Source organism: Oncorhynchus masou, unplaced genomic scaffold (genome assembly GCF_036934945.1).
Source record: "Oncorhynchus masou masou isolate Uvic2021 unplaced genomic scaffold, UVic_Omas_1.1 unplaced_scaffold_817, whole genome shotgun sequence".
Lineage (NCBI taxonomy): Eukaryota > Metazoa > Chordata > Actinopteri > Salmoniformes > Salmonidae > Oncorhynchus > Oncorhynchus masou.
In genome coordinates this window covers 311,988-333,246 of record NW_027014646.1, presented here as the reverse complement: position 1 = coordinate 333,246, position 21,259 = coordinate 311,988, and the positions used below count along the sequence as shown (strand labels likewise).

Sequence of the window (21,259 nt, the reverse complement as noted above, 5' to 3'; positions counted from 1 at the left end):
CAGTCAACTTAGTGTATGTGTTTCAGTAGTCAGCTCCATTCTGCTGTTCCTCACCTAGTATAATGTGTTTCAGTAGTCTACTCCATTCTGCTGTTCCTCACCTGGTATAATGTGTTCCAGTAGTCTACTCCATTCTGCTGTTCCTCACCTAGTATAATGTGTTCCAGTAGTCTACTCCATTCTGCTGTTCCTCACCTAGTATGTTTCAGTAGTCTACTCCATTCTGCTGTTCTATACCTAGTATAATGTGTTTCAGTAGTCTACTCCATTCTGCTGTTCCTCACCTAGTATAATGTGTTTGAGTAGTCTACTCCATTCTGCTGTTCCTCACCTAGTATAATGTGTTCCAGTAGTCTACTCCATTCTGCTGTTCCTCACCTAGTATAATGTGTTTCAGTAGTCTACTCCATTCTGCTGTTCCTCACCTAGTATAATGTGTTTCAGTAGTCTACTCCATTCTGCTGTTCCTCACCTAGTATAATGTGTTTGAGTAGTCTACTCCATTCTGCTGTTCCTCACCTAGTATAATGTGTTCCAGTAGTCTACTCCATTCTGCTGTTCCTCACCTAGTATAATGTGTTTCAGTAGTCTACTCCATTCTGCTGTTCCTCACCTAGTATAATGTGTTTCAGTAGTCTACTCCATTCTGCTGTTCCTCACCTAGTATAATGTGTTCCAGTAGTCTACTCCATTCTGCTGTTCCTCACCTAGTATAATGTGTTTCAGTAGTCTACTCCATTCTGCTGTTCCTCACCTAGTATAATGTGTTCCAGTAGTCTACTCCATTCTGCTGTTCCTCACCTAGTATAATGTGTTTCAGTAGTCTACTCCATTCTGCTGTTCCTCACCTAGTATAATGTGTTCCAGTAGTCTACTCCATTCTGCTGTTCCTCACCTAGTATAATGTGTTCCAGTAGTCTACTCCATTCTGCTGTTCCTCACCTAGTATAATGTGTTTCAGTAGTCTACTCCATTCTGCTGTTCCTCACCTAGTACAATGTTTCAGTAGTCTACTCCATTCTGCTGTTCCTCACCTAGTATAATGTGTTTCAGTAGTCTACTCCATTCTGCTGTTCCTCACCTAGTATAATGTGTTCCAGTAGTCTACTCCATTCTGCTGTTCCTCACCTAGTATAATGTGTTTCAGTAGTCTACTCCATTCTGCTGTTCCTCACCTAGTATAATGTGTTTCAGTAGTCTACTCCATTCTGCTGTTCCTCACCTAGTATAATGTGTTTCAGTAGTCTACTCCATTCTGCTGTTCCTCACCTAGTATAATGTGTTCCAGTAGTCTACTCCATTCTGCTGTTCCTCACCTAGTATAATGTGTTTCAGTAGTCTACTCCATTCTGCTGTTCCTCACCTAGTATAATGTGTTTCAGTAGTCTACTCCATTCTGCTGTTCCTCACCTAGTATAATGTGTTTGAGTAGTCTACTCCATTCTGCTGTTCCTCACCTAGTATAATGTGTTTGAGTAGTCTACTCCATTCTGCTGTTCCTCACCTAGTATAATGTGTTCCAGTAGTCTACTCCATTGTGCTGTTCCTCACCTAGTACTGGCTTTTTGATTGGTCTGCTGTGAACCCGTTGACAGTGGGAAATATACACCAGTAGACTCTACCACCGGCACCAGTACATGGTGTTTAAAGAGTGTCGTGTGTCAGTATCTCTGCCTGGTGTTCCTTACCAGCGTTGGACTGTTTGTCTGCTTCGTTCACAGCGGGGTCTCCTTCATCACTCGTAGCCACTACCACTTGTTGACAATATACTTTCACGTGTGTATAAGTGCGTTTCAGTACTCCAGACGGACGTAGGACTGTTTGACTGGACGGCTTTGAACAGCGCACAGCAGGACATCCGAGCGGTGAAACCTCAGGGTCGTAAAAAGAGGCATTTAGGCTGTCGCTTCTCATTCGTCGTTCACGTTTGATACGCTGGTATAAAAAACACACCCGGTCTTTATGAGTCACACACACCGCATCCTAAATGGCACCCTATTCCCTATGTAGTGCACTACATTTGACCAGGACCCATGGGGGAATAGTGTGTGATTTGGGACGTAGTGTGTAATACTGTCACTGTGTACAGCCTGGTGATTTTCTCCTTGTATCATATGTTATAACCTAACTCAATTAGCTCGGTCGTTGGCTTCCCTCCTTGTATCATATGATATAACCTAACTCAATTAGCTCGGTCGTTGGCTTCCCTCCTTGTATCATATGATATAACCTAACTCAATTAGCTCGGTCGTTGGCTTCCCTCCTTGTATCATATGATATAACCTAACTCAATTAGCTAGGTTGTTGGCTTCCCTCCTCGTATCATATGATATAACCTAACTCAATTAGCTAGGTCGTTGGCTTCCTCCTTGTATCATATGATATAACCTAACTCAATTAGCTAGGTCGTTGGCTTCCTCCTTATATCATATGATATAACCTAACTCAATTAGCTAGGTCGTTGGCTTCCTCCTTGTATCATATGTTATAACCTAACTCAATTAGCTCGGTCGTTGGCTTCCCTCCTTGTATCATATGATATAACCTAACTCAATTAGCTCGGTCGTTGGCTTCCCTCCTTGTATCATATGATATAACCTAACTCAATTAGCTAGGTCGTTGGCTTCCCTCCTTGTATCATATGATATAACCTAACTCAATTAGCTAGGTTGTTGGCTTCCCTCCTCGTATCATATGATATAACCTAACTCAATTAGCTCGGTCGTTGGCTTCCCTCCTTGTATCATATGATATAACCTAACTCAGTTGGCTTCCCTCCTCGTATCATATGATATAACCTAACTCAATTAGCTAGGTTATTGATATAACCTAACTCAATTAGCTAGGTCGTTGGCTTCCTCCTTGTATCATATGATATAACCTAACTCAATTAGCTAGGTCGTTGGCTTCCTCCTTGTATCATATGATATAACCTAACTCAATTAGCTAGGTCGTTGGCTTCCCTCCTTGTATCATATGATATAACCTAACTCAATTAGCTAGGTTATTGATATAACCTAACTCAATTAGCTAGATTGTTGGCTTCCCTCCTTGTATCATATGATATAACCTAACTCAATTAGCTAGATTGTTGGCTTCCCTCCTTGTATCATATGATATAACCTAACTCAATTAGCTCGGTCGTTGGCTTCCTCCTTGTATCATATGATATAACCTAACTCAATTAGCTAGGTTGTTGGCTTCCCTCCTTGTATCATATGATATAACCTAACTCAATAAGCTCGGTCGTTGGCTTCCCTCCTTGTATCATATGATATAACCTAACTCAATTAGCTAGGTCGTTGGCTTCCTCCTTGTATCATATGATATAACCTAACTCAATAAGCTCGGTCGTTGGCTTCCCTCCTTGTATCATATGATATAACCTAACTCAATTAGCTAGGTCGTTGGCTTCCCTCCTCGTATCATATGATATAACCTAACTCAATTAGCTAGGTTGTTGGCGTTCCCCCTTGTTATTATAGATTAGCTAAATATGCACAGAGACAATGTATATTTAAAAGATTTAATGTTTGTGTTCAATTATTTATTTGGTACACCAAGGTCAGCAGGATAGATTAGGGCAGAATATGCTCATCCGTAGTTATTTGTATAGATGACAGCAACATATATGAAATGTAACGTTTGCATAGTTTTCAGTACACCGGTCATTGGACTCTTCACTGGTCTACGTAGTCTATACTGTAGATGCGTGCGTACAGTACATCACATTACACGAACTGACAGGTATTACAAAATTAACTCCCATTTCAAGATATTATGTCAGTAAAATGATTGTTAATCGAAAGGGAACATTTGAAAGAGTTAAGTGCATATTTCTCTTCCAAAACAAGATGAACCTGTAGAAACAATCAATAACTGACTTGTCAATACCATTCGTCCATGTTAAAATCACCTCTGTTTGTACAGCGGTCTGATCAACGAATCATGGACACCCTCCAATCAGACATCTGTAAACATTACAAAGAAAAGCAAAGACAAAACAAACAAACACATTTTTATAGATCCTTAATCTAATATATATATACTATATATATATAGTTTTTTATTGTACCCTTTTTCAATTACAAATCATTGATTCTGGAGGGAATTGTGTCAATGAAAAACAACAACCTTCCTATCGTCGATGCAGATATTATCCAAATGATTTAATAACAGTCAAATGATCAGATTTGATTTCTTCTCCATAAGGCAGCAGTGACTCATTAGAAAAAAGGACTGTGAACACTAATGCATGGCTTTTCTTTAGTGCAAATGTGTGTTGGGCAGTACAGTGTGTTGGGCTGGGCTGTAGCAGTGTGTTGGGCTGGGCAGTACAGTGTGTTGGGCTGGGCAGTAGCAGTGTGTTGGGCTGGGCAGTACAGTGTGTTGGGCTGGGCAGTAGCAGTGTGTTGGGCTGGGCTGGGCAGTAGCAGTGTGTTGGGCTGTACAGTAGCAGTGTGTTGGGCTGGGCTGGGCAGTAGCAGTGTGTTGGGCTGTACAGTAGCAGTGTGTTGCACTGGGCTGTACAGTAGCAGTGTGTTGGGCTGGGCTGTACAGTAGCAGTGTGTTGGGCTGGGCTGTAGCAGTGTGTTGGGCTGGGCTGTAGCAGTGTGTTGGGCTGGGCTGTAGCAGTGTGTTGGGCTGGGCAGTAGCAGTGTGTTGGGCTGGGCAGTAGCAGTGTGTTGGGCTGTACAGTAGCAGTGTGTTGGGCTGGGCTGTACAGTAGCAGTGTGTTGGGCAGTACAGTGTGTTGGGCTGGGCTGTAGCAGTGTGTTGGGCTGGGCAGTAGCAGTGTGTTGGGCTGGGCAGTAGCAGTGTGTTGGGCTGGGCTGTAGCAGTGTGTTGGGCTGGGCAGTAGCAGTGTGTTGGGCTGGGCAGTAGCAGTGTGTTGGGCTGGGCAGTAGCAGTGTGTTGGGCTGGGCAGTAGCAGTGTGTTGGGCTGGGCAGTAGCAGTGTGTTGGGCTGGGCAGTAGCAGTGTGTTGGGCTGGGCAGTAGCAGTGTGTTGGGCTGGGCTGTACAGTAGCAGTGTGTTGGGCTGGGCTGTCCAGTAGCAGTGTGTTGGGCTGGGCTGTCCAGTAACAGTGTGTTGGGCAGTACAGTGTGTTGGGCTGGGCTGTAGCAGTGTGTTGGGCTGGGCAGTAGCAGTGTGTTGGGCTGGGCAGTAGCAGTGTGTTGGGCTGGGCAGTAGCAGTGTGCTGGGCTGGGCAGTAGCAGTGTGTTGGGCTGGGCTGTCCAGTAGCAGTGTGTTGGGCTGGGCTGTCCAGTAGCAGTGTGTTGGGCTGGGCTGTCCAGTAACAGTGTGTTGGGCTGGGCAGTAGCAGTGTGTTGGGCTGGGCTGTACAGTAGCAGTGTGTTGGGCTGGGCTGTACAGTAGCAGTGTGTTGGGCTGGGCTGTACAGTAGCAGTGTGTTGGGCTGGGCAGTAGCAGTGTGTTGGGCTGGGCAGTAGCAGTGTGTTGGGCTGGGCAGTAGCAGTGTGTTGGGCTGGGCAGTAGCAGTGTGTTGGGCTGGGCAGTAGCAGTGTGTTGGGCTGGGCAGTAGCAGTGTGTTGGGCTGGGCTGTACAGTAGCAGTGTGTTGGGCTGGGCTGTCCAGTAGCAGTGTGTTGGGCTGGGCTGTCCAGTAACAGTGTGTTGGGCAGTACAGTGTGTTGGGCTGGGCTGTAGCAGTGTGTTGGGCTGGGCAGTAGCAGTGTGTTGGGCTGGGCAGTAGCAGTGTGTTGGGCTGGGCAGTAGCAGTGTGCTGGGCTGGGCAGTAGCAGTGTGTTGGGCTGGGCTGTCCAGTAGCAGTGTGTTGGGCTGGGCTGTCCAGTAGCAGTGTGTTGGGCTGGGCTGTCCAGTAACAGTGTGTTGGGCTGGGCAGTAGCAGTGTGTTGGGCTGGGCTGTACAGTAGCAGTGTGTTGGGCTGGGCTGTACAGTAGCAGTGTGTTGGGCTGGGCTGTACAGTAGCAGTGTGTTGGGCAGTACAGTGTGTTGGGCTGGGCTGTAGCAGTGTGTTGGGCTGGGCAGTAGCAGTGTGTTGGGCTGGGCAGTAGCAGTGTGTTGGGCTGGGCAGTAGCAGTGTGCTGGGCTGGGCAGTAGCAGTGTGTTGGGCTGGGCTGTCCAGTAGCAGTGTGTTGGGCTGGGCTGTCCAGTAGCAGTGTGTTGGGCTGGGCTGTCCAGTAACAGTGTGTTGGGCTGGGCAGTAGCAGTGTGTTGGGCTGGGCAGTAGCAGTGTGTTGGGCTGGGCTGTCCAGTAACAGTGTGTTGGGCTGGGCAGTAGCAGTGTGTTGGGCTGGGCTGGGCAGTAGCAGTGTGTTGGGCTGGGCTGTCCAGTAACAGTGTGTTGGGCTGGGCAGTAGCAGTGTGTTGGGCTGGGCAGTGGTGACATTCTGGGTGGTGATCACCTACTGAGTAGTGATCACGTCATGCTGGGTAACCATGACATCATTCTGGGTAACCATGACATCATTCTGGGTGGTGATCACCTACTGAGTAGTGATCACGTCATGCTGGGTAACCATGACATCATTCTGGGTGGTGATCACCTACTGAGTAGTGATCACGTCATGCTGGGTAACCATGACATCATTCTGGGTAGTGATCACCTACTGAGTAGTGATCACGTCAGGCTGGGTAACTATGACATCATTCTGGGTGGTGATCACCTACTGAGTAGTGATCACGTCAGGCTGGGTAACCATGACATCATTCTGGGTAACCATGACATCATTCTGGGTGGTGATCACCTACTGAGTAGTGATCACGTCATGCTGGGTAACCATGACATCATTCTGGGTGGTGATCACCTACTGAGTAGTGATCACGTCAGGCTGGGTAACTATGACATCATTCTGGGTGGTGATCACCTACTGAGTAGTGATCACGTCATGCTGGGTAATCATGACATCATTCTGGGTGGTGATCACCTACTGAGTAGTGATCACGTCAGGCTGGGTAACCATGACATCATTCTGGGTGGTGATCACCTACTGAGTAGTGATCACGTCAGGCTGGGTAACCATGACATCATGCCGGGCAGCGATGACATCAACACTTGTCTCCCAGTTTGAGAAAGCGCTGTGATTTTTGCTTCACCATCCGATGTTGCCTCTGGGCCGACTGCGCCTGCTCTATGGCCTCACACAGTTTCTACAGAGGAGGAGGAGAGGCCGTTAGGTACTGTGGGTCGAACACAAGCACACACACACACATAAAGGGGTATTATCGGGACCTGGGCAGTGGCAGGGTTCTTGAGGTGCAGCACTCTCATGGGTTCCTGTCCATCTCTCTTTTGGAACTTCAGCTTGTTCTGTTCCTGTCGTCAAACAAAGAGATTCAGTCCGTTACAACTTGTTCTGTTCCTATAGTCCTTCAAAGAGATTCAGTCCAATACAACTTGTTCTGTTCCTGTCGTCAAACAAAGAGATTCAGTCCAATACAACTTGTTCTGTTCCTATAGTCCTTCAAAGAGATTCAGTCCAATACAACTTGTTCTGTTCCTATAGTCCTTCAAAGAGATTCAGTCCAATACAACTTGTTCTGTTCCTGTCGTCAAACAAAGAGATTCAGTCCAATACAACTTGTTCTGTTCCTGCCGTCAAACAAAGAGATTCAGTCCAATACAACTTGTTCTGTTCCTGTCGTCAAACAAAGAGATTCAGTCCAATACAACTTGTTCTGTTCCTATAGTTCTACAAAGAGATTCAGTCCAATACAACTTGTTCTGTTCCTATAGTCCTACAAAGAGATTCAGTCCAATACAACTTGTTCTGTTCCTATAGTCCTTCAAAGAGATTCAGTCCAATACAACTTGTTCTGTTCCTGTCGTCAAACAAAGAGATTCAGTCCAATACAACTTGTTCTGTTCCTGTCGTCAAACAAAGAGATTCAGTCCAATACAACTTGTTCTGTTCCTGTCGTCAAACAAAGAGATTCAGTCCAATACAACTTGTTCTGTTCCTGTCGTCAAACAAAGAGATTCAGTCCAATACAACTTGTTCTGTTCCTGTCGTCAAACAAAGAGATTCAGTCCAATACAACTTGTTCTGTTCCTGTCGTCAAACAAAGAGATTCAGTCCAATACAACTTGTTCTGTTCCTGTCGTCAAACAAAGAGATTCAGTCCAATACAACTTGTTCTGTTCCTGTCGTCAAACAAAGAGATTCAGTCCAATACAACTTGTTCTGTTCCTGTCGTCAAACAAAGAGATTCAGTCCAATACAACTTGTTCTGTTCCTGTCGTCAAACAAAGAGATTCAGTCCAATACAACTTGTTCTGTTCCTATAGTCCTACAAAGAGATTCAGTCCAATACAACTTGTTCTGTTCCTATAGTCCTTCAAAGAGATTCAGTCCAATACAACTTGTTCTGTTCCTATAGTCCTACAAAGAGATTCAGTCCAATACAACTTGTTCTGTTCCTGTCGTCAAACAAAGAGATTCAGTCCAATACAACTTGTTCTGTTCCTGTCGTCAAACAAAGAGATTCAGTCCAATACAACTTGTTCTGTTCCTATAGTCCTACAAAGAGATTCAGTCCAATACAACTTGTTCTGTTCCTGTCGTCAAACAAAGAGATTCAGTCCAATACAACTTGTTCTGTTCCTGTCGTCAAACAAAGAGATTCAGTCCAATACAACTTGTTCTGTTCCTGTCGTCAAACAAAGAGATTCAGTCCAATACAACTTGTTCTGTTCCTGTCGTCAAACAAAGAGATTCAGTCCAATACAACTTGTTCTGTTCCTGTCGTCAAACAAAGAGATTCAGTCCAATACAACTTGTTCTGTTCCTGTCGTCAAACAAAGAGATTCAGTCCAATACAATACTTAAGGAGATAAGGATGCAAGTAACTAAGTAAGTGAGGATGCTACTTAATGTGTCAGGTCAAAATGTCTCAGGCAGACCTTGCAGTAGATCATGAGGTCTCCTCCTTCCACGTACGGAGGCCTTGAGAAATGCTCAAACAGACACTCCCACTCTTTGTTGAAGTGTCCCACAAACTCCACCTCCTTCACACACATCACTCTCCTGTAGGAGGAGAAGAGATGTCGCGGGGCAGAAGGTGACAAGGGGTGAGGATACATGACAACCTCAATATTACAATAACTCTACTTCACAGACAGTAACGGTAATTCATACACAATGAATGCAGGAGTGTTTAATGAATACATAGATACTGTAGATATACTCTATATCGTATCCGTCTGTCTATCTACAGTACCAGTCAAAAGTTTGGAGACACCTACTCATTCTAGTTTTTTAAACTATTTTCTGCATTGTAGAATTTCAGGGAAGACATCAAAACTATGAAATAACACATATGGAAGCATGTAGTAACCAAAAAAGTTATCAAAAGATTATTCGAAGTAGCCACCTTTTGCCTTGATGACAGCTTTGCACACTCTTGGCATTCTCTCAACCAGCTTCATGAGGTAGTCACCTGGAATGGGTTTCAATTATCAGGTGTGCCTTGTTAAAAGTACATTTGTGGAATTTCTTTCCTTCTTAATGCGGTTGAGCCAATCAGTTGTGATGTGACAAGGTAGGGGTGGTATACAGAAGATAGCCCTATTTGGTAAAAGACCAAGTCCATATTATGGCAAGAACAGCTCAAATAAGCAAAGAGAAACAACAGTCCATCATTACTTTAAGACAAAGGTCAGTCAATCCGGAAAATGTCAAGAACTTTGAAAGTTTCTTCAAGCGCTGTCGCAAAAACCATCAAGCGCCATGATGAAACTGGCTCTCATGAGGACCAACACAGGAAAGGAAGACCCAGAGTCACCTCTGTTGCAGAGGATCAGTTCATTAGAGTTAACTGCACCTCAGATTGCAGCCCAAATAAACGCTTAACAGAGTTCAAGTAACAGACACATCTCAACATCAACTGTTCAGAGCAGACTGTGTGAATCAGACCTCCCTGGTCAATTTGCTGCAAAGAAACCACAACTAAAGGACACCAATAAGAAGAAGAGACTTGCTTGGGTCAAGAAACACGAGGAATGGACATTAGACTGGTAGAAATCTGTCCTGATGAGTCCAAATATGAGATTTTCGGTTCCAACCACAATGTCTTCGTAAGATGCAGAGGTGGTGAACAGATTATCTCCGCATGTGTGGTTCCCACTGTGAAGCATGGAGGAGGTGTGATTTATTTAGAATTCAAAACACACTTACCAGCATGGCTACCACAGCATTCTGCAGAAATACGCCATCCCATCTGGTTTGCGCTTAGTGTAACTATCTTTTGTTTTGCAACAGGACAATGACCCTACACACCTCAAGGCTGTGTAAGGGCTATGTGACAAAGAAGGAGAGTGATGGAGTGCTGCATCAGATGATCTGGCCTCCACAATCACCAGACCTCAACCCAATTGAGATAGTTTGGGATGAGTTGGATCCCAGAGTGAAGGAAAAGCAGCCACTTTCTACCACTCTAAATTCCAAGCATCTGCCTCTAACCCTAGGAAGCTCTTTGCCACCTTCTCCTCCCTCCTGAATCCTCCTCCCCCTCCCCCCCCTCCTCCCTCTCTGCAGATGACTTCGTCAACCATTTTGAAAAGAAGGTCGACGACATCCGATCCTCGTTTGCTAAGTCAAACGACACCGCTGGTTCTGCTCACACTGCCCTACCCTGTGCTCTGACCTCTTTCTCCCCTCTCTCTCCAGATGAAATCTCGCTTCTTGTGACGGCCGGCCGCCCAACAACCTGCCCGCTCGACCCTATCCCCTCCTCTCTTCTCCAGACCATTTCCGGGGACCTTCTCCCTTACCTCACCTCGCTCATCAACTCATCCCTGACCGCTGGCTACGTCCCTTCCGTCTTCAAGAGAGCGAGAGTTGCACCCCTTCTGAAAAAACCTACACTCGATCCCTCCGATGTCAACAACTACAGACCAGTATCCCTTCTTTCTTTTCTCTCCAAAACTCTTGAACGTGCCGTCCTTGGCCAGCTCTCCCGCTATCTCTCTCAGAATGACCTTCTTGATCCAAATCAGTCAGGTTTCAAGACTAGTCATTCAACTGAGACTGCTCTTCTCTGCATCACGGAGGCGCTCCGCACTGCTAAAGCTAACTCTCTCTCCTCTGCTCTCATCCTTCTAGACCTATCGGCTGCCTTCGATACTGTGAACCATCAGATCCTCCTCTCCACCCTCTCCGAGTTGGGCATCTCCGGCGCGGCCCACGCTTGGATTGCGTCCTACCTGACAGGTCGCTCCTACCAGGTGGCGTGGCGAGAATCTGTCTCCTCGCCACGCGCTCTCACCACTGGTGTCCCCCAGGGCTCTGTTCTAGGCCCTCTCCTATTCTCGCTATACACCAAGTCACTTGGCTCTGTCATAACCTCACATGGTCTCTCCTATCATTGCTATGCAGACGACACACAATTAATCTTCTCCTTTCCCCCTTCTGATGACCAGGTGGCGAATCGCATCTCTGCATGTCTGGCAGACATATCAGTGTGGATGACGGATCACCACCTCAAGCTGAACCTCGGCAAGACGGAGCTGCTCTTCCTCCCGGGGAAGGACTGCCCGTTCCATGATCTCGCCATCATGGTTGACAACTCCATTGTGTCCTCCTCCCAGAGCGCTAAGAACCTTGGCGTGATCCTGGACAACACCCTGTCGTTCTCAACCAACATCATGGCGGTGGCCCGTTCCTGTAGGTTCATGCTCTACAACATCCGCAGAGTACGACCCTGCCTCACACAGGAAGCGGCGCAGGTCCTAATCCAGGCACTTGTCATCTCCCGTCTGGATTACTGCAACTCGCTGTTGGCTGGGCTCCCTGCCTGTGCCATTAAACCCCTACAACTCATCCAGAACGCCGCAGCCCGTCTGGTGTTCAACCTTCCCAAGTTCTCTCACGTCACCCCGCTCCTCCGCTCTCTCCACTGGCTTCCAGTTGAAGCTCGCATCCGCTACAAGACCATGGTGCTTGCCTACGGAGCTGTGAGGGGAACGGCACCGCAGTACCTCCAGGCTCTGATCAGGCCCTACACCCAACCAAGGGCACTGCGTTCATCCACCTCTGGCCTGCTCGCCTCCCTACCACTGAGGAAGTACAGTTCCCGCTCAGCCCAGTCAAAACTGTTCGCTGCTCTGGCCCCCCAATGGTGGAACAAACTCCCTCACGACGCCAGGACAGCGGAGTCAATCACCACCTTCCGGAGACACCTGAAACCCCACCTCTTCAAGGAATACCTAGGATAGGATAAGTAATCCTTCTCACCCCCCCTTAATGATTTAGATGCACTATTGTAAAGTGGCTGTTCCACTGGATGTCAGAAGGTGAATTCACCAATTTGTAAGTCGCTCTGGATAAGAGCGTCTGCTAAATGACTTAAATGTAAATGTTAAATGTAACAAGTGCTTAGCATATGTGGGAACTCCTGCAAGACTGTTGGAAAAGCATTCCAGGTGAAGCTGGTTGAGAGAATGCCAAGAGTGTGCAAAGCTGTCATCAAGGCAAAGGGTGGCTACTTTGAAGAATCTCAAATATTGTTGTTTGTTTAACACTTTTCTGGTTACTACATGATTCCATATGTGTTATTTCACAGTTGTGATGTCTTCACTATTATTCTGCAACGTAGAAAACAGTAGAAAATAAAGAAAAACCCTGGTGTGTCCAAACGTTTGACTGGTCCTGTAGTTTTACACACGGTGCATTCGGAAAGTATTCAGACCCCTTCCCTTTTCCACAAGATGTTACGTTACCTTAGTCTAAAATGGATTACATGCATTTGTTTCCCTCATCAATCTAAACACAATACCCAAATACAAAAGCTAAAACAGGTTTTTACAAAATGTTGCTAATTTATTACAATTAAAAACCAAAATACCCTATTTACATAACCATTCAGACCCTTTGCTATGAGACTCGAAATTGAGCTCAGATGCATCTTGTTTCCATTGATCATCTTTGAGATGTTTCTACCACCTCATTGGAGGCCACCTGTGGTAAATTCAATTGATTGGACCCAATTTGTTGTGTGCCTTTCCAAATCATATCCAATCAATTGAATTTACCACAGGTGGAGTCCAATCAAGTTGTAGAAACACCTCAAATATGATCAATGGAAACAGGAAGCACCTGAGCTCAATTTCAAGTCTCATAGCAAAGTGTCTAAATACTTACATAAATAAGGTATTTATATTTTTTATTTGTAATACATTTGCAAAAATGGTCTACAAACCTGTTTTCAATTTGTCATTATAGGGTATTGTGATGTCATTATGTGGTATTATGATGTCATTATGGGGTATTGTGATGTCATTATGGGGTATTGTGATGTCATTATGCGGTATTGTGTGTAAATTGATGAGAATTTTTATTTATTTAATCCATTTTAGAATAAGGCTGTAACAAAGTAACACAAATGTGGAAGAAAAAAAAGTCAAGGGGTCTGAATACTTCGCTTGAACGAACAATTTGTTAAAAAATACCTTTTCAGGTAAAGTGTCTTCCCAAACCAGTATCCCCATTATACAAACACAAAATGTCTACCCCTGAGGCACGAGTCACGTTGAACTGAAGTCTTCCATAATGTACCTGTTGGTCACTATGACGTTGGTCTTCCTGTGTCCAGGGTACAAACAGTGTTCTCTGAAGATCTCTCCTTCCAGCTGCTTGATCTCTGACCTCTGAAGGAGCAGTGTCCATGTGTGAAAACATACAAATACATGAGCTGTGTTCGAATACCCACACTACCATACTGTATACTACATACTTAATGAGTATATACTATATATACTATTAGTTCACTGCTGAGTTCGAATACCCATACTACCATACTGTATACTACATACTTAATGAGTATATACTATATACTATTAGTTCACTGCTGTGTTCGAATACCCATACTACCATACTGTATACTACATACTTAATGAGTATATACTATATATACTATTAGTTCACTGCTGTGTTCGAATACCCATACTAACATACTGTATACTACATACTTAACAAGTATATACTATTAGTTCACTTTAGTAAACTGTAAACCAAACGGTATTGTTTCAGTTGAGCGTACTAGAGCGTCGCCTGTCTACCCGGAATGCTGATGCTGTTGCTATGCAACCTCTTGCTAGCTTGTTACCATAACAAACGACTAGCTAAACATTTTACGATTTCGGGTGTGTGTTTGTAAAATTCTAATCTGGAGTCAAATCCAGAGCGTTTGCCAGATTGTCCGTTTGTAAAATTGAGAGCGTTGAGTGCACACGAGGAGTAGGGTTGATCCGAGCGTTCAACGGCAGTCAAGCGCCCGACGTTGGCTATAGCTACTTCCAGATACTAATGAGAGAACACCTCACTCTGACCATTTTACTCACCCTAGCAGAGCTGATTAGGTTGTTTTCATGTTATCCAGAGACTTGGTGACTAACTGCTCCTGCTAACAATTTAATTGATCTTTTTTCTTGTTGACGTTTATTGACACCGGCCGTATTCTACGAGTGTAGAGCGTTTTGTAAATGCATCAGTTATTCTGCGCGAGAGCGCTCTGAAATCGGAATAGGTAGCCACTGTTAACAATGTCGATTGAAACGCACAACGACATGGTAGCCTAGTGGTTAGAGCGTTGGACTTGTAACTGAATTGTTGCAAGTTCAAATCCCCGAGCTGACAAGGTACAAATCTGTCGTTCTGCCCCTGAACAGGCAGTTAACCCCACTGTTCCTAGGCCGTCATTGAAAATAAGAATTTGTTCTTTAACCGACTTGCCTAGTTAAATAAAGGTAAAATAAAATACCACTAAGCTAAGAATGATCAAGTCAATAAACGTTGGGTAATTAGATCGTTAATATACTGCCTGGCAAGTTTGATCTATTAGTAGCCAACGTTAGGTAACTAGCTAACATACCGGTACATACTGCTGTAATGTTATGCAGTTCGTAAGGACAGCGTAGATAATAAGTTGTCAGCCAACATAACGTGGTACAAAACGTATTTTAAAAGTTATTACATTGCTTAACATTTGTCATAATTAGCACATTTTCTCCGCACATTTTCTGCCATGTTCTTCAAATCTGAAAACGTCGTGAAGCCACGCCCATTTTCTGAAGACTTGCATTATGGGCCCTAAAAGCACGGAAAGTGTGTCCACTGCGTGTACACTTCGTATTTGGTGAATTTAGTACAACATCCGGGAACTTTTGTCATATATATATATATATATATTTATATATATTATACATACTACGACCAAGAAGCATACTATACACTCAATTCACGTCGCGAATAATACAGTTAGTGGGGTGAGTATGAGTATTGGAACACAGCTTGACGTCTTCATTTGTAATCTAATAATAACAACACAATTATGTTGTAGCTAAACTTCCCTTTCTAAGCAAACTTTACCCGTAAAACGAGCAAATCATTGCAATGGATTTTCCACATGTAATTAAGTGAGTGTATATAGGTTTATTAGATTTCAGGTGGAAAGTGACATCACACACAGACAACAGAACATAGTGAATGTATTGACCAATAGAAACAAAGCATTACCCCGTCACATTAACATACATTCATATAGTTTAAGGCAGTCAGACTAACGAGGGAGTTATGGATTGCATATATATATCAAATATAACATTAATTTGGTCATGCTTCTTTGAACAATAGCACAGTTTCTAAATCATTTAGTATACGGCTATAGTAACTCATGTACAAACGAATGTAAGAGTATAGCGTCAATATATCATTATGAGTGCATACAGTATATACAGATAGGAAAGCAGGGATTTCCAAGGTGACGCTGTGAACCTTTTATAAAAATATTGCAAATGTCTGCTGGAGTATCGTTACTAGTCAAAAAAAAAACAAGACTACATTTCTTTAGTAAAATATTATGTTCAATCATTTATTATTATTTATTTTTTATATAGGGTAGTTTATAAAGGGCTGGACAAATGATCTGCATATATTATAGCAGGCTAAATCGTTTAATTTCCGAATTCTGTAAATACGAAATAAAATTGCAAAAGATTTAATTCGGCAATAGTAATACAAAAACAAGACTGAGGTATTGTACGGACAGAGATGTTTTCCCTTTGGCATGCAAAACTATTCAGTCTTCAGCGAAGAAAACGGAATTAAGAGTCATGAAATCAGCATAGTATACACATTTACAAACCAGATATAGAAAAAGGAGTTTGAACTTTGACACAGAGCTTCACCTATGTGTGTGTGTGTGTGTGTGTGTGTGTGTGTGTGTGTGTGTGTGTGTGTGTGTGTGTGTGTGTGTGTGTGTGTGTGTGTGTGTGTGTGTGTGTGTGTCGACATTTCAACGATCAGACATTTTAACTCCACGTCAACTGACCGTTGATAGAACTAAGATAATTGATTACTAGGACTTGAATTACATCACGTAGAAAACACACAACCCCCATAATCAACCTCAACCCCTTCTATTCCTCATCATGCTGCATGAAGGAGAAAGAGAGAGAAGGAGAGAGAGAAAAACACAAAAGGACAGGGAGGAAATTAGAGGTGGAAAAACAGTTCAAGGCTATCGGGTGTGTCAAAGAGAAAGACATGAATGTTTCATTTCTGTAAAGACAAAAGATTAAACTCATTGGTTTCAAGATGACACTTTCAGTTTGACTCAGTCGTTCTTAAACTATATAATTTAGAATAGAAAAGTGCAGAAATTAAAATAGTAAAAAGGACTAGTTGTTATGTGGTCCCCTTTTTCTACGACCTGGACAAGTCTACCTCCAGCCATGGGTGTTTTAGTGTCCTTCTAAGGTGGGTTGCTAACCTGGACAAGTCTACCTCCAGCCATGGGTGTTTTAGTGTCCTTCTAAGGTGTGTTGCTAACCTGGACAAGTCTACCTCCAGCCATGGGTGTTTTAGTGACCTTCTAAGGTGGGTTGCTAACCTGGACAAGTCTACCTCCAGCCATGGGTGTTTTAGTGTCCTTCTAAGGTGGGTTGCTAACCTGGACAGGTCTACCTCCAGCCATGGGTGTTTTAGTGTCCTTCTAAGGTGGGTTGCTAACCTGGACAAGTCTACCTCCAGCCATGGGTGTTTTAGTGTCCTTCTAAGGTGGGTTGCTAACCTGGACAAGTCTACCTCCAGCCATGGGTGTTTTAGTGTCCTTCTAAGGTGGGTTGCTAACCTGGACAAGTCTACCTCCAGCCATGGGTGTTTTAGTGTCCTTCTAAGGTGGGTTGCTAACCTGGAAAAGGTCGTATCCCTTGGCGTCCTCCTGGTCGTAAGGTCGGATGATTCCGTCCTCTCGGATCAGTCTGACCGGCCTCAGCTTGGTCACTTCCTCGGTCGACTCTGCCACCCTGCCAATCACAACGCGCCGTCAGATCGCAAAGCACCGTCACAGATCTCACAGCCTGATCATAAAGCACCGTCATATCTCAGAGAGCCAATCAGAACGCACCGTCATATCTCAGAGAGCACTGTCACATCTCACAGAGCCAATCAGAAAGCACCGTCATATCTCACAGAGCCAATCAGAATGCACCGTCATATCTCAGAGAGCCAATCACAACCCCACCATCCAGAAGGGTTTCATGAATCAAGAACAAGAAGTAGTTTGTTTTCGGACCCAAACTCATAACAAAACTGCTCTGTAATGTCTTCCCAATGAGCTCGACACAGTAGCAGAGTAGGACAACATTACAACGAAAACAATCAGCACTAACAGAATCCTGCATCTGAAAGAAATCACTAACTTAAAAAACCGGTTCAGCCCAAAGAGGGAGGCAAACGGTGCATGAGTACGTACGCGTGCACGTGTGTGTGTGTGTTCCAGTATCTCACCTTTCATTACCTCTAGTGTGAAAGCATGGAACAATAATTTCATCAGGTTATCAGGACTTGATATGTGATTCATATGCTTTGTGAAGGATAATGAATGAGGTGGTGAATGGACTTAAATACTATGTTATGGTGGGGGGGGGGGGGGGGGGCTGTGTTTTGGCATCTCAGAACCACTGGGGAATTAGGAATGTTTTGGCTGAACATTAGGTACCTGAGAGGTGAGAGGAGGAGGAAGGGAGATTATGAGAAAGCTTGAGGGGGGGGGGGGGTAAAGTGACAATAGAGACTGAATGGTCTACTTGGCTGTGTCGTCCAGTCAGAGTGCCGTTTCAAGAGTCATTTCAGCCCCCGTATCAACCATTTAAACTAACCCAGCTACATTCCAGCACATCCCCCCCCCCCCCAAAACGCCATTCCACTCTACGATGCATTACAGTCTATCACAGACCTGGAGCCCCCGGGGGCGATACAACTTGGGTTTCTGCATTGTGGATGATTTTATATTTTCTCTCTGTTTTGTTTTTTAAATGTTTGTTTTTTTTTGCAACAAAAAAACGTTGCCAAACTGCCAATCTCTGCATGGCAGTGGTCGTGCGCTCGTGCAGTCGGCCAATCCCAGAGGAGAGAACAGGTGGAGGAGGGGCTTCTATAAGCGATCTGACCAATGTGATGTTTAAGTTACTGAGATACAGAACGATCTGCTGAGAACAGAAGCTCTAATCTTCAAGAGATTTACGGTAACGATATAGTCTTGCTCTCTCCCAGTCTGTTCAGTCCTCATGGGTTTAGTGCAGTCGGCCAATCCCAGAGGAGAGAACAGGTGGAGGAGGGGCTTCCATAAGCGATCTGACCAATGTCATGACCAATGTGCTCTCTCCCAGTCTGTTCAGTCCTCATGGGTTTAGTCTGTGGGAACCTCACGATGCTGCAGAATGGAGCAGGGGGAGGAGTCAGGGCAGAAGCAGTTAACAATGATGGAGGGGAGGGGTTAAATGTTGAGCATGAACCAATCATTTCCTCTGGTTTGATCTGTAACATGTTATAACAGCATAATAACTACTTTAACATCATGCAGTCACTTACCTCTCTGACAGACAATCTGATCTATGAGAAAGACAACTAACCCTCCATGCCAGCCAAACCCCTCCCCATAGTCCCAAACCCCTCCCCTATGATCACAAACCCCTCCCCTATGATCCCAAACCCCTCCCCCATAGTGCCAGACCCCTCCCCCATAGTGCCAGACCCCTCCCCCATAGTGCCAGACCCCTCCCCCATAGTGCCAAACCCCTCCCCCATAGTGCCAGACCCCTCCCCTATGATCCCAAACCCCTCCCCTATGATCCCAAACCCCTCCCCTATGATCCCAAACCCCTCCCCTATGATCCCAAACCCCTCCCCTATGATCCCAAACCCCTCCCCTATGATCCCAAACCCCTCCCCTATGATCCCAAACCCCTCCCCTATGATCCCAAACCCCTCCCCTATGATCCCGGTGTGGGTCACGTGAACATCAAGTGTTCACTATGGCTGCCCAGTCATTACCAAAGCTTTCCCACATCTCACCAAATACTCACTCAACAGAAAGACAAAAACAACATCTCCAAGGCATTAACTTATGAGAAAACAAAATGAAAACAGAACAGTTAACAAAATTAGTCAGAATTATAAGGTACAGAACATAAAGCACCAAACATGGTTATGACCGGCAGACAGAGACATAAATAATGTTACACTATACCACATTAAACAAAGCATTCCAAATAAAATCACAATAACCCCTGTAGTGTCCCACCTCTACTAACCCCTGTAGTGTCCCGCCTCTACTAACCCCTGTAGTGTCCCGCCTCTACTAACCCCTGTAGTGTCCCGCCTCTACTAACCCCTGTAGTGTCCCGCCTCTACTAACCCCTGTAGTGTCCCGCCTCTACTAACCCCTGTAGTGTCCCGCCTCTACTAACCTCTGTAGTGTCCCGCCTCTACTAACCCCTGTAGTGTCCCGCCTCTACTAACCCCTGTAGTGTCCTGTGTCTCTCTACTAACCCCTGTAGTGTCCCGCCTCTACTAACCCCTGTAGTGTCCTGTGTCTCTCTACTAACCCCTGTAGTGTCCCGCCTCTACTAACCCCTGTAGTGTCCCGCCTCTACTAACCCCTGTAGTGTCCCGCCTCTACTAACCCCTGTAGTGTCCCGCCTCTACTAACCCCTGTAGTGTCCCGCCTCTACTAACCCCTGTAGTGTCCCGCCTCTACTAACCCCTGTAGTGTCCCGCCTCTACTAACCCCTGTAGTGTCCCGCCTCTACTAACCCCTGTAGTGTCCCGCCTCTACTAACCCCTGTAGTGTCCCGCCTCTACTAACCCCTGTAGTGTCCCGCCTCTACTAACCCCTCTCATGTCCTGTATTTGTCTCTGCTAACCCGTCGTGTCCTGTATTTGTCTCTCCTAACCCCTGTAGTGTCCTGTGTCTCTACTAACCCCTGTAGTGTCCTGTATGTCTCTCCTAACCCCTGTAGTGTCCTGTATGTCTCTACTAACCTCTGTAGTGTCCTGTATGTCTCTACTAACCCCTGTAGTGTCCTGTGTCTCTCTACTAACCCCTGTTGTGTCCTGTGTCTCTCTACTAACCCCTGTAGTGTCCTGTGTCTCTCTACTAACCCCTGTAGTGTCCTGTGTCTCTCTACTAACCTCTGTAGTGTCCTGTATGTCTCTACTAACCCCTGTAGTGTCCTGTGTCTCTCTACTAACCCCTGTAGTGTCCTGTGTCTCTCTACTAACCCCTGTAGTGTCCTGTGTGTCTCTACTAACCCCTGTAGTGTCCTGTGTGTCTCTACTAACCCCTGTAGTGTCCCGCCTCTACTAACCCCTGTAGTGTCCTGTATGTCTCTACTAACCCCTGTAGTGTCCTGTGTCTCTCTACTAACCCCTGTAGTGTCCTGTGTCTCTCTACTAACCCCTGTAGTGTCCCGTGTCTCTCTACTAACCTCTGTAGTGTCCTGTGTCTCTCTACTAACCCCTGTAGTGTCCTGAATGTCTCTACTAACCCCTGTAGTGTCCTGTATGTCTCTACTAACCTGTAGTGTCCTGTGTCTCTCTACTAACCCCTGTAGTGTCCCGCCTCTACTAACCCCTGTAGTGTCCTGTGTCTCTCTACTAACCCCTGTAGTGTCCTGTATGTCTCTCTACTAACCCCTGTAGTGTCCTGTATGTCTCTACTAACCCCTGTAGTGTCCTGTATGTCTCTACTAACCCCTGTAGTGTCCTGTATGTCTCTACTAACCTCTGTAGTGTCCTGTATGTCTCTACTAACCCCTGTAGTGTCCTGTATGTCTCTACTAACCCCTGTAGTGTCCTGTATGTCTCTACTAACCCCTGTAGTGTCCTGTGTCTCTCTACTAACCCCTGTAGTGTCCTGTATGTCTCTCTACTAACCCCTGTAGTGTCCTGTATGTCTCTCTACTAACCCCTGTAGTGTCCTGTATGTCTCTACTA

The 21,259-nt window shown here is 45.1% G+C and overlaps 1 protein-coding gene across 1 annotated transcript in view; it reads right to left on the bottom strand.

Moving 5' to 3' along the window:
• Positions 1-6,381: 6,381 nt before the first annotated feature.
• Positions 6,382-21,259, bottom strand: part of LOC135537569 (intermembrane lipid transfer protein VPS13C-like) — a 94,017-nt gene continuing 79,139 nt past the window's right edge. The window contains 5 exon segments of the mRNA XM_064963700.1: positions 6,382-7,133; positions 7,216-7,299; positions 8,887-9,010; positions 13,538-13,629; positions 17,172-17,286. Coding sequence (XP_064819772.1) covers positions 7,032-7,133; positions 7,216-7,299; positions 8,887-9,010; positions 13,538-13,629; positions 17,172-17,286 — 517 coding nt within the window. The 3' untranslated portion in view covers positions 6,382-7,031.